Genomic DNA, 12,586 nt, shown 5'->3' with positions numbered 1-12,586 from the left:
TAATTTTTCAGGCATGGCTTTCTGATATAGTTGTAAATACTGCAGGCTCAATGTCACGTGTGAAGACGAAGAAGAAGAAAAAATCTCCCCTTCTTAGGTTACATCAGAGAGGAATTTTCTGTTGCAATGCTGCGTTTAAGGACACATAGTTAAGGTAAAATACACATAATCCAAAATATCTTTTCATTAAAAAAGAAAACATGCTAAGAGACTAGCTTTGCAGTAGGTTGAGTGGGGCGTTTTCCATTTTTCCGCGTCATAAGACTATGCTGTACATATTAAATTAATTTGGATTGGCCATGCAACACCAGCTAAAATAGCCCTTCCATTTACTTCTTTGAACTATCTAAACAAATCTGAATGAAAATACACTGTTTTATAATGGATCATTGGTTTGCCTCCTCCACACTAGTAATACAACCGGATTTTTACTTATGAGATATATTGTTAAATGATTTGCCTCTCATAATGTTTCTAAATAATGCAGGTTTAACAGCAAACGTCGAATTGCTGGATTCATACTTGAAAGCAGCAGATGTCTGAGTGGGGCAGTAAGAGAATGACGACACCATTCTGAATAAAAGAAAACAGCTTGCGGAACAGTCAGGAGTCTTCCTGCTTCCACTTGTTGCAGCAGGACCGTTAGTTCCTTGTCAGTCTAAAGAGTTATGTCTCAATATTTTCATCTCTTTATATTGGGGGAAACTGTCTCTCTGTATTTTCATCTTTAAAAAGTTAACGTTCAGGTAAGGCACAGACGTGTATTATAATTTCTTTATGTCGACATTTTGTCCTTATAGGTTTGGTTTTACTGAAAAACTGGTTCAGTTCTCTGAATCGCAAATGTTTAATTTGTATTCTGTGTTAACAGCATATCATCACTGAACATAACTTTCCTATTAATTTCATAAGGAACTGTTCTTCAAGATGAATGTGTCTCAGACAATAGAGACAGAGGAGGATCTTCTGACTTGTCTGCACCTCCAGCTTTACCACCCACAGCAGAGCTGTAAAGGCCTTTATGGTTTGTTGCCCTTGGGGGTCAGAAGCAGACACTCTGCCGATGACCCTCTCAGGCTTGGCCGTGATGCCCAGGCCTGCTCCTTCGCTCTGGTAGATCCCAAAGTGTCCCGTAAACAGCTGGCCCTCCATGCCTACTACTTGCCCAACAGCCCTATGATGCTGTTCACCATCCAGAATCTGAGCCAGAGGGGGCAACTGTCAGTGAACAGCACAGCACTCGGATACCTGGAGAGAGTAGATCTCCCAGACAAGGCTCTGATCCGGTTTGGGGAGTATGAGATGCTGATCATCCGTGAGTCTGGAGAAGCCAAGGCAAGCTTTGAAGTGAAGTTTGAGGTGCTGGCAGTGCCTCCATCCAGGGAGAGATGCACATGTGAGCCCATTGTGACACCTGTCATGGACACAGGCTTGATGAACAATTTCACAGCTGACATCGGAGCGCTTGTCCCCCAGGAGACTGATGAGACTCCTGTATGTTATTCATGATGAACATTCACCTCTTGATGATTCTTATTTACCCACATACTGAACTTCAAGGCAACATAAATTTCTTTCCACTCGTTACATTAGAAGAGCAGAATTGATTAAGATGCCACTTTTAAATGTGAAATAGCATTATTGTGAAATAGCATTATTTTAACTCTTGTGTCTATCATGGCTATGTCAAAGATACAATCTGTGGAAGCAGGTTTTTCTTGATCTGACTGAGAAAAAGTGGCTCTTGCTATCTTTGAGCTCGGGTTACAGGGACAACATGAGCCTAGCAAAGAAAAAACTAAATGCGGGAAATTCTTAGATACCAGTGGAGGAGGTATTCATGAATCACTTTGCTTGTCCAGTATGAGCCAGATTTTTACTTTCAAAAAAAGATTATTAAATTAAAATATTTACCTCTGAAAGAGTGCAAGTGCTTTTCATGGATGTGCTTACATTTACTCTTGATGATTCTTATTTACCCACATACTGAACTTCAAGGCAACATAAATTTCTTTCCACTCGTTACATTAGAAGAGCAGAATTGATTAAGATGCCACTTTTAAATGTGAAATAGCATTATTGTGAAATAGCATTATTTTAACTCTTGTGTCTATCATGGCTATGTCAAAGATACAATCTGTGGAAGCAGGTTTTTCTTGATCTGACTGAGAAAAAGTGGCTCTTGCTATCTTTGAGCTCGGGTTACAGTGACAACATGAGCCTAGCAAAGAAAAAACTAAATGCGGGAAATTCTTAGATACCAGTGGAGGAGGTATTCATGAATCACTTTGCTTGTCCAGTATGAGCCAGATTTTTACTTTCAAAAAAAAGATTATTAAATTAAAATATTTACCTCTGAAAGAGTGCAAGTGCTTTTCATGGATGTGCTTACATTTACTATTATATGACATAAAATGCTATCAACCTCAAGTACAAATTCCCCAAAAATGGGATTGAGTAAATGTACTCCCACAACTTTTCAAGTGACATGATCATACAAAAACAAATTCTGCTGTAACACTGTAAGCATGACTATCAACTTGTGGATTCAGCTTTTACTCAATTTTGACACAAACATCAATAGATTTTTTTAATCCACCACATTAAAGAGACTTGTGATTAAAGAGACTTATGGAGTTTTGAAACATTCCCTTGCAGCCCTCACCTTGTGCCACACTATTGCAGTCTAATAGCCTGCATAGCGAGGTGGTGGAGGTGGGGGGGGAATTCTCTCTGAAAAAGAATCCCTGGGACGGGGAGCCGCGTACAGCGGAGTCCTGGACATCGGTGAGAGCCGAGACCGCTCGTAGGAGTACCCGTTACCTGCTGATGGAGTAGGCGGAGGGGGAAGTCTTCTGATAGGGCTCCGGTCCCTGACCGCATAAGACGAAGGAGCTGGGAGTGGATGCCGCTCATATGGGTCAAGCGGTCCCATTCCTAGTCGCTCTTTGACAAGTGCCGACGGAGGAGGCGGAGGAGGAGGAATGGCACGCCTGTCATCATAGCCTGCAGCGCCGTATGGACGGGCTCTGTATTTCTCATAGTAATCAACAAGATGGTAGGCATCTCTCTTGCCATAACCACGGTCGGGATAAGGTGGTCGTCTGGGGGGAACGAGTGGAGGGAGAGGAGGAGGGGGGTAAACAGAGGAGCGACCTCTGTAGGGCGGCTCAGGCCTCTCCCCTGGATAGCGAGGAGGATAATAGACTCCTCTGCCTAGTAGCTGTAGATATTCCTCCTCCTCAGGAAGCCCCCTCGGCCTGCTGTTTGATACCTGAACGTGAATGCGCTTTCCTGAGAGAAAGAAAAACATTTTCCCTAAAATCTCAAGACCTAGAACAGAAACTCCCCAAGCTTCAAACATAGACTACATTGTCAAACTCACTTACCTTGAAAATCTGTGTTATCCAGGCCCTGCAGAGCATCCATGGCCTCATCATAATTGGGCATGTGCACAAAGGCAAAGTTCTTAACAATCGAACATTCTGTGACTGTGCCGTACTCTTCAAACAGGTCACGCAGCTCTTTATCAAACCCCTTTTCAACATTAGCTATGTGAAGCTTCACTGGACCCTGGTTCTTCCCTTTGCTGGCAGTGCCTCCATCCAGGGAGAGATGCACATGTGAGCCCATTGTGACACCTGTCATGGACACAGGCTTGATGAACAATTTCACAGCTGACATCGGAGCGCTTGTCCCCCAGGAGACTGATGAGACTCCTGTATGTTATTCATGATGAACATTCACCTCTTGATGATTCTTATTTACCCACATACTGAACTTCAAGGCAACATAAATTTCTTTCCACTCGTTACATTAGAAGAGCAGAATTGATTAAGATGCCACTTTTAAATGTGAAATAGCATTATTTTAACTCTTGTGTCTATCATGGCTATGTCAAAGATACAATCTTACTAATGCTTTGTTACTTTTAATATGTAAATGTCGTGATGTGTTAAAGCTACTGTACTTGCTTCTTCATTTCCAACTTCAGCAAATAAGTAGTTTTTGTGCAACTTCTTTTCTTGCCCATTGTTGAATATCGTTAGTCACAAACAATTCATTGATTTTCTATAGCCGCTTAATCTGTCGGTCAGGTCGCAGGGGCGCTGGAGCCTATCCCAGCGGTCATCGGGCAAGAGGCAGGGTACACCCTGGACAGGTTGCCAGTCCATCACAGGGTCACACAGAGACAAACAACCACACACACGCTCACTCCTAGAGACACCAATTAACAGTGGGAGGCAGCCAGAGTACCCAGAGAGAACCCACGCATACACAGGGAGAACAAGCAAACTCCACACAGAAAGGCCCCAACAGGGAGTTGAACCTGAAACCCTCTCGCTGTGAGGCAACGGTGCTAACCAACACACCACCATACAACCCACAAATAATTCAAGGACAAGCACTTTACCTCAAACACAATGCAATTGAGTCTGTGGAAGCAGGTTTTTCTTGATCTGACTGAGAAAAAGTGGCTCTTGCTATCTTTGAGCTCGGGTTACAGTGACAACATGAGCCTAGCAAAGAAAAAACTAAATGCGGGAAATTCTTAGATACCAGTGGAGGAGGTATTCATGAATCACTTTGCTTGTCCAGTATGAGCCAGATTTTTACTTTCAAAAAAAGATTATTAAATTAAAATATTTACCTCTGAAAGAGTGCAAGTGCTTTTCATGGATGTGCTTACATTTACTATTATATGACATAAAATGCTATCAACCTCAAGTACAAATTCCCCAAAAATGGGATTGAGTAAATGTACTCCCACAACTTTTCAAGTGACATGATCATACAAAAACAAATTCTGCTGTAACACTGTGGTTGTGCATCCCACCTCAGCTGGATTTGAGTAATGTTAGACTTCATTCTGCTAACTCTCATGTTAAGACGACACTCGACTGTAGACATAATGTGCACTGGTTAAGTCAATAAACTCATGCTATTTATTGAGGTCTTAAAAACAAAGTTCAGTTGGTTTATTTTATGTGCCGAGTTTACAGCCAGGAGATGCAATAAGACATTTTCATGTAACTGTTGCAACAATCACTTATGACAGTAACAGCAAGCTTCAGGAGAGAGAACAAAAGCCATAAATGTTTGGAAACTAATTGCTGTCATTCAGGCACTTGTTGCACTTCTTCAACACCCCCCATAAAACCATGCAGTCTGAAATTCCAGCCTTCACCATGATCTCTTAAAAGTCCATTGAGAAGGAAGTATGCTTAAAGGGAAACTAATAAGACCCGAAGCAACTTCAGTCATTAAGCAAGGCTTCTGAAAAGGGGAAGAGAAAATTACACGTTTCACTCTTTGGTAGAAGTGAAAGCTTTACTTTCCAGTTTACTAAAAATAAATTCAATCAGATCCATGTTTCCCAAAGCAAAACTTGTAACATCTATCCATCTACACTACTTGTACAGGATGGAATCCATCTCTCAATGAATCCATGTCAGAACTGGTTCCAACACACTGCAGGTTAATAAAGCAACACTAAACAAGTTTTTGAACCTTAAAACCATGTGCTTCTGACTCATTTTAAAGTATACTGACTTCTGTTATGTACATTACTTGAGCATCCAGGGACATAGATACCATAGTTCATGATGTTCAGCCCCACAACACTCCATCTTTCTTTATCGTCGCTGGACAAATTTGTGGGCATTTGATGGCGTCTTTGTGGCCTTTTTAACATGACAGCAACATTCATGTGTATGGCTGTACATTTGCAGGGCTCACACCAACATTTGTTTTTATGACAGTGGTGTTGCACCCCACCACTGAAGAGAAAGTATCCCACAGCTTCCAAAAGTTCACAAAAGAGCAACGATAATCTTTGAGACAAGTAAAATGACAGGACATTTTAAGTTTTAGAAAACAAATAGTTTATTTACTAAACATAAAAAAGTGACAGACTGTTTTAAAAGTATTAGGGTTTAAAAAAAAAAAAAGATTTAAAAAAGTTTCACACAAATTTAATGCTCATTTAGAAAAAAACAATAAAGGCTAAACAGATAACACATCAAATCAAATGTTGTTTAAATAAAGCATTCACTTGTTATGTACTTCTTTGTTCCTTTTGGTTTTTTTTGTTCTTCAACAAAGGCACAAAAACTATACCAAAACTCTCATAGTGTTGTCAGCTGCAAAGAATAAAGATGGAAACAAGCAGGGTTTCCATGGCATTCTTTTTCAGCTAATCAACCAATGGACCAAACTCCCACAGGAGGACTACGCTTCCTGTAAAAATAAAGATTCATCAGTCATAGTTCAAAAAGTCCTTTAAGGGCCTCACAGACTAAATGTATATAAAATGGACCACATGATCGAATGCTGTTTTACCTTTAACTACAGGACAGCCTGTTCACATTTCTCCAGCTCAAACTCCAATTTGAACTCCAATTTCCAATCCCCTCGAGACCATCACTGGAGAAACAAGCCTGTGGAAAAAGATGCAGAGTCAATGATATCCACAAGTGGCCGTTAATGACATCAGCCAACAATTCCATTTATTGCCTTCTGCCAAAGTTACATTGACAAATTCACTAAGAAAATCAACTTGTTATAGAAAAATAAAACAAAAAGACAGCCAAAACTTAGGTTTCCTGTTGTCTAATAATGCAACATTAAAGAGCACTACAAAACTGTATTAGCTTGTAGACTAAAAAACAAAATGTCCTCAATGCCAAGTAAACAGCAGCATGAATCCAATACCAGGATTTTTTTAAACTGTGGTATTACTATCTGTTAAGAGGTACGGTTTAAACAGTATATAGGATACCTTGTTTCTTTAGGATTTTGGACATCTTCTGAGGATGACTTACCATGAGTTGACATCTCCTGTATATAGTCTAACAACCTACGAAGGGCAAAAATACTGAGAACACCAAGATTGCAAGCAATTTGTGGTGCAAATTCACAAAGTCTAAATATTGACATGAAGAGGTGACAGATGTGAATTGGGATTTTGATCAAAATGAAGAGTGCAAATTGAGCGTAACGGTCCAAAGTCCTCAGAATCACTAGTCATCGCAAAGTCCAAGAAATAATTCTTCTGTTCCAAAGAAAATCACTTTAAATGACTAAATACAATGTTGGCAATTAAAGCTGAGGACTGAGGCAAGAAACAGCTATTCGGTCGCCAACAGACTCAAGATGAGCCAGATTCAATCACTGCACAACACAAGCATGTCAGTTTTATGACCAACATATAAGCTTAGACAACGATAATATAATGAGAATGAGGGGGCTGCAGGTTTCAGTTACAGATGCTCTGCGCCAACACATGAGAATAGTAGGAAACATCTGGCTTTCACCTGATCAACGCTGGCACAACATGATGATCATTATAAAATACATTTTTGTTGTAGAGTTCATTTAGTCTGATTTTAAAGATGTATGGCAGGTTATGCCACCAAAAATCTTGGAAGATGGATTTGAGGATTCTTGAAATAAGACATGAACCGAAGCAAAGTCAAAACGGTCAAGAATTTCTTTCCGTTGTATTTGACTATTATCGCTTTTTTTTTTTTAAATCCAGTTCTGTAGTCTGAGCGTGACAGGTTTGTTCAGCTTTAGTCAGTTTTTCCTAGCTGTAAACTGGGATGCAAATCCTTCCTGAACAGGTACACCTGTTCAATTGCATATTAACACAAAAAGCTAATTACCCAATCGCATGGCCGCAACTCAATGCATTTAGGCATGTAGAGGTGGTCAAGACAACTTGCTGAAGTTCAAACCGAGCATCAGAATGGTGGAAGAAAGGGGATTTAAGTGACTATGAACGTGGCATGGTTGTCGGTGCCAGACTGGTTGGTCTAAGTATTTCAGAAACTGCTGATCTACTGGGATTTTCACGCACAGCCATCTCTAGGGTTTACAGAGAATGGTCCAAAAAAGAGAAAATATCCAGCGGCAGTTGTGTGGACGAAAATGCCTTGTTGATGTGAAAGGTCAGAGGAGAATGGGCAGACTGGTTTGAGATGATAGGAAGGCAACAGTAACTCAAATAACCACTTGTTACAACCAAGGAGTCCAGAATACCATCTCTGAACGCACAACACATGGAACCTTGAAGAAGATGGGCTAAAGCAGCAGAAGACCACAGCAGGTGCCACTACTGTGAGCTAAGAACAGAAAGCTTAGACTACAATTCGCACAGGCTCACCAAAATTGGACAATAGAAGATTGGAAAAACGTTGCCTGGTCTGAGGAGTCTCGATTTCGGCTGCGACATTCAGATGGTAAGGTCAGAATTTGGCGTAAACAACATGAAAGCATGAATCCATCCTGCCTTGTATCAATGGTTCAGGCTGCTGGTGGTGGTGTAATGGTGTGGGGGATATTTGCTTAGCACACTTTGGGCCCCTTAGTACCAATTGAGCATCGTTTAAATGCCGCAGTCTACCTGAGTATTGTTGCTGACCATGTCCATCCCTTTATGACCACTGTGTACCCATCTTCTGATGGCTATTTCCAGCAGGATGATGCACAATGTCACAAAGCTCATATCATCTCAAAATGGTTTCTTGAATATGACAATGAGTTCACTGTACTCCAATGGCCTACACAGGGACCAGATCTCAATCCAATAGAGCACCTTTGGGATGCTGTGGACTGGGAGATTTGCATCATAGATGTGCAAATGACAAATCTGCAGCAACTGTGGAATTTTCTGACACATTGTAAACAAGGCTGCTCAGGTAAAAAAAAAAGAAATAAAAAGATTTGGAATCCAGAATGGGTGTTTTTCATCAGAAATTAAACACATTTTGATGCTGTTGAATGAAGCATCATCTACCACGTGTCAAGCTAAAAACTACAAACCGAAAGCGCATGGATAGCACGACTGTAGTTAATATATTTTGGTCAATCGAGGCTGTCTGCCCAGTTACTGTACAAAAGCCCAACGCAATGAAGAATAATTTCACAGTTAAAATGCTGTTGTTGGTTTCATGTGTTTATTAAAAAGACTTCAAATAAAAAGCAACTTGGAAAGTAAATAAAAGCGTACAGGGCAGGGCTAATAGAGTCTATTCAAGTGTCAAAAGAACAAAAATCACACTGGTACTCTTGATGCCATGCCAACATGTCGCAAATCTGAAACTGCTATACAACCTCCCACACCAAGTAGCACTTCTAAAGGTATTTTTTACCTTAAGAAATTAGCTTTTTTTTCTCTCTCTTTTTTTTTTTTTTTTTTTTAAATCAACAAGCCTACCTTGAAAGCAGTTTTGTTTACAAAGACCACACACTGTGATTTTATGCATTCCCTTGTTATGAAAATATATTAGTTTCCCAGAAGACTTTCTGAAAAAGATTTAACAACAAAGCGGGTAGTTTCCGGCTACTGCTTCCCACTGAAGTAGTCTACACCTGTCCAGCAAAACATCTTAAGAATCTCAACAGTAAAACAAAAAGAGGACCAGAAAAGGCATGAAAGGCTCAGAAGAACTGTGGACATGGAATCGCATTTTTGTTTTAAGAACGGGGCTGTCTGCAATATCTTCGAGTAAGTCACAGGTGAACGCAACGCAATCCGCCATAGACGTAGGGGGTGTATAGCACCACGTGCATCAGCAGACAACGACGATCTTGTCATATTCTAAACCTGGAAAGAGAGCACACCACAAATGTCAAGGAGTGTGTTTAACTCAGGATTCGCGCAAGACTGTTTGAAATTAAATCAGCAATATTTGAGCATTATAACAGCAACGTGTACTAGTTGTATACTGTTTTAATGATTGAAGTAAATCTGCACAAATTAAGAGCTCTGGTTGATGGTATGAAAGCATGACTATCAACTTGTGGATTCAGCTTTTACTCAATTTTGACACAAACATCAATAGATTTTTTTAATCCACCACATTAAAGAGACTTGTGATTAAAGAGACTTATGGAGTTTTGAAACATTCCCTTGCAGCCCTCACCTTGTGCCACACTATTGCAGTCTAATAGCCTGCATAGCGAGGTGGTGGAGGTGGGGGGGGAATTCTCTCTGAAAAAGAATCCCTGGGACGGGGAGCCGCGTACAGCGGAGTCCTGGACATCGGTGAGAGCCGAGACCGCTCGTAGGAGTACCCGTTACCTGCTGATGGAGTAGGCGGAGGGGGAAGTCTTCTGATAGGGCTCCGGTCCCTGACCGCATAAGACGAAGGAGCTGGGAGTGGATGCCGCTCATATGGGTCAAGCGGTCCCATTCCTAGTCGCTCTTTGACAAGTGCCGACGGAGGAGGCGGAGGAGGAGGAATGGCACGCCTGTCATCATAGCCTGCAGCGCCGTATGGACGGGCTCTGTATTTCTCATAGTAATCAACAAGATGGTAGGCATCTCTCTTGCCATAACCACGGTCGGGATAAGGTGGTCGTCTGGGGGGAACGAGTGGAGGGAGAGGAGGAGGGGGGTAAACAGAGGAGCGACCTCTGTAGGGCGGCTCAGGCCTCTCCCCTGGATAGCGAGGAGGATAATAGACTCCTCTGCCTAGTAGCTGTAGATATTCCTCCTCCTCAGGAAGCCCCCTCGGCCTGCTGTTTGATACCTGAACGTGAATGCGCTTTCCTGAGAGAAAGAAAAACATTTTCCCTAAAATCTCAAGACCTAGAACAGAAACTCCCCAAGCTTCAAACATAGACTACATTGTCAAACTCACTTACCTTGAAAATCTGTGTTATCCAGGCCCTGCAGAGCATCCATGGCCTCATCATAATTGGGCATGTGCACAAAGGCAAAGTTCTTAACAATCGAACATTCTGTGACTGTGCCGTACTCTTCAAACAGGTCACGCAGCTCTTTATCAAACCCCTTTTCAACATTAGCTATGTGAAGCTTCACTGGACCCTGGTTCTTCCCTTTGCTGGGCTCCACATTGATAGGACGGCCATTCAGTTTGTGAAGATGTAACTCACGGATGGCTTTAGTGGCAGACTTGCGATCCTCCATATGCACAAATGCATAATTTTTATACTTGGCACATTCTGTCACTGCCCCGTACTTTGTGAAGAGACCTTCAATTTCCTCTTTCTCAGTGTTCTGAGAGAGATTCCCGATGAAAATCTTCACCATTGTTACAGCAGTGCATCTATCTACAAAGGGGAAACGCAATGGGTGACAAGACTACCTAAAAAGTAGTAATAGACGCGGTCAGTGGGCGTGTGGTGAATAAACAACACCATTTACAGGAAACAGCATGTGACTGAGGGCACCGAAGCCAAACGATTTTTGGACTAACGCCATAAGAGTTCGTCGGAAACCCATTTCAACTAAAATATAGCAGACCATAGGGATGATGAATACGAATAAGTTTCCGTGTTAGTACTTCCTAATCACAGAGGTGCTAGCCGGGTTGCTAGCAGAAAGCTAACAATAGTTACGAACTACAACAGCAACAACAACTACATTAGCTGATAAATTAAACTCATTCGCGTCCATCAAATATTGGCAAAGTGAGTCGTTACGATTGTAGACCCGTATAAAGCAGAGACATAAAATTAAGAAAAAGCACAACACTCACAGTGTATCAACAAGATCAACAGAAACGCCAAACTTGAGAATTATGCACGCATGTAGACGTGTGATTGGAAGGTAAACGTGTCCATCAAAATGTCTGGACTGTGATTGGGTGACGGTATGAACTAGCTTTTACTGGGAAAAGGTTGGTCTTCCCGAGTTGGTTGTGTAAGAGGTTTTCGGTTACTGTTAAGAAATCAAAATAGAATTTCTGAATTGACTATGTCTATGGACATATCAACAGGGTAAATCTACAGATATTACAAATGGTACGCTTTTTAAAGTCATAATAGCCGTGTTATTTTTTTTTATTTGTGTCATTATGTTCTTATACTGCATTTGTAAAATTAAACCTAAACTTATTCTTTTCTGTTTTCAGTAAAAAAAAATCCCTGAAAGCTATGTTTATTGTTAAATTATTTTATGTTTGCTTCTTCTATCAATTATTTGTCACACACTGGCTGTGTCTGTTGATTGCGGCTGGAATAAACATGGGGAAAAAAGTGAAAACTTACCATTTACTTTATATAACAAATAAAAGATCACGGTGGTAAGATACCTGATACAACATTTAATATGACTGCTGTTTGCCAGATTCCACAGCTGTTATCCAAGAAAGCAGTGACTTAATGGATGGGTGCAATAATTTTGTGTTCTCATTTTTGTTGGAAAAAAAGCACTACCATTACAGTATTAATCACTTTCTATGAACATTCACTCCAATCCAAAATTAATTAGTTATGCCTTTGGTTAACCAGGGGAAACCTGTTGAGAGCAGTGTATCATTTTCAGCACCTGCCCTGGCATCAAAGATGTCATTCAAACAGAGTGAGAGGCTGCATATCTTGTGCATGAACAACTCATGAAAGTTCAACTCCATCATACCTTCAACTTTACAGCTTGTGAAAGACTTTTTACAAGTCCACTTAACTTACTTTCATATCAATAGTGTAACTGGTATATTACAGTATAAAATAATTTTATGAGAGCAGTCCCTGAGAGTGGTGGAGGCAGCACGGCACATGATTGGTAAGAAGCACATTACCAGTAAGGACTAATGGTGAGCCACCCAACATGCAA

The 12,586-nt window shown here is 41.0% G+C and overlaps 3 protein-coding genes across 4 annotated transcripts; 1 reads left to right on the top strand and 2 right to left on the bottom strand.

The window, feature by feature from the left end:
- The first annotated feature begins 592 nt into the window (after positions 1-592).
- tifa (TRAF interacting protein with forkhead associated domain) lies at positions 593-4,659 on the top strand. Its single transcript, XM_075451775.1, has 2 exons — positions 593-746; positions 913-4,659. The coding sequence occupies exon 2, from the start codon at positions 928-930 to the stop codon at positions 1,507-1,509; it is 582 nt and encodes a 193-aa protein (XP_075307890.1). The 5' UTR covers positions 593-746; positions 913-927; the 3' UTR covers positions 1,510-4,659.
- LOC142368756 (RNA-binding protein 4.1-like) lies at positions 2,535-3,684 on the bottom strand. The gene is made up of 2 exons (XM_075450933.1): positions 3,390-3,684; positions 2,535-3,294 (listed from the first exon to the last, which is right to left on the bottom strand). The coding sequence occupies exons 1-2, from the start codon at positions 3,682-3,684 to the stop codon at positions 2,687-2,689; spliced, it is 903 nt and encodes a 300-aa protein (XP_075307048.1). The 3' UTR covers positions 2,535-2,686.
- A 4,284-nt stretch (positions 4,660-8,943) lies between the features above and the next one.
- Positions 8,944-11,591, bottom strand: LOC142369406 (RNA-binding protein 4.1-like). 2 transcript variants are annotated; one of them, XM_075451774.1, is made up of 4 exons: positions 11,511-11,591; positions 10,654-11,082; positions 9,930-10,558; positions 8,944-9,610 (listed from the first exon to the last, which is right to left on the bottom strand). In XM_075451774.1, the coding sequence occupies exons 2-3, from the start codon at positions 11,060-11,062 to the stop codon at positions 9,951-9,953; spliced, it is 1,017 nt and encodes a 338-aa protein (XP_075307889.1). In that variant the 5' UTR covers positions 11,063-11,082; positions 11,511-11,591; the 3' UTR covers positions 8,944-9,610; positions 9,930-9,950. The 2 variants fall into 2 exon arrangements, with proteins under 2 accessions (XP_075307889.1, XP_075307888.1); XM_075451773.1 differs by having other exon boundaries at positions 10,654-11,117; positions 11,511-11,526.
- Between the last annotated feature and the right edge of the window lie 995 nt (positions 11,592-12,586).

Source organism: Odontesthes bonariensis, chromosome 19 (assembly GCF_027942865.1).
Source record: "Odontesthes bonariensis isolate fOdoBon6 chromosome 19, fOdoBon6.hap1, whole genome shotgun sequence".
In the NCBI taxonomy this organism is placed as follows: Eukaryota; Metazoa; Chordata; class Actinopteri; order Atheriniformes; family Atherinopsidae; genus Odontesthes; species Odontesthes bonariensis.
This window is presented reverse-complemented; position numbering and strand designations above follow the sequence as displayed.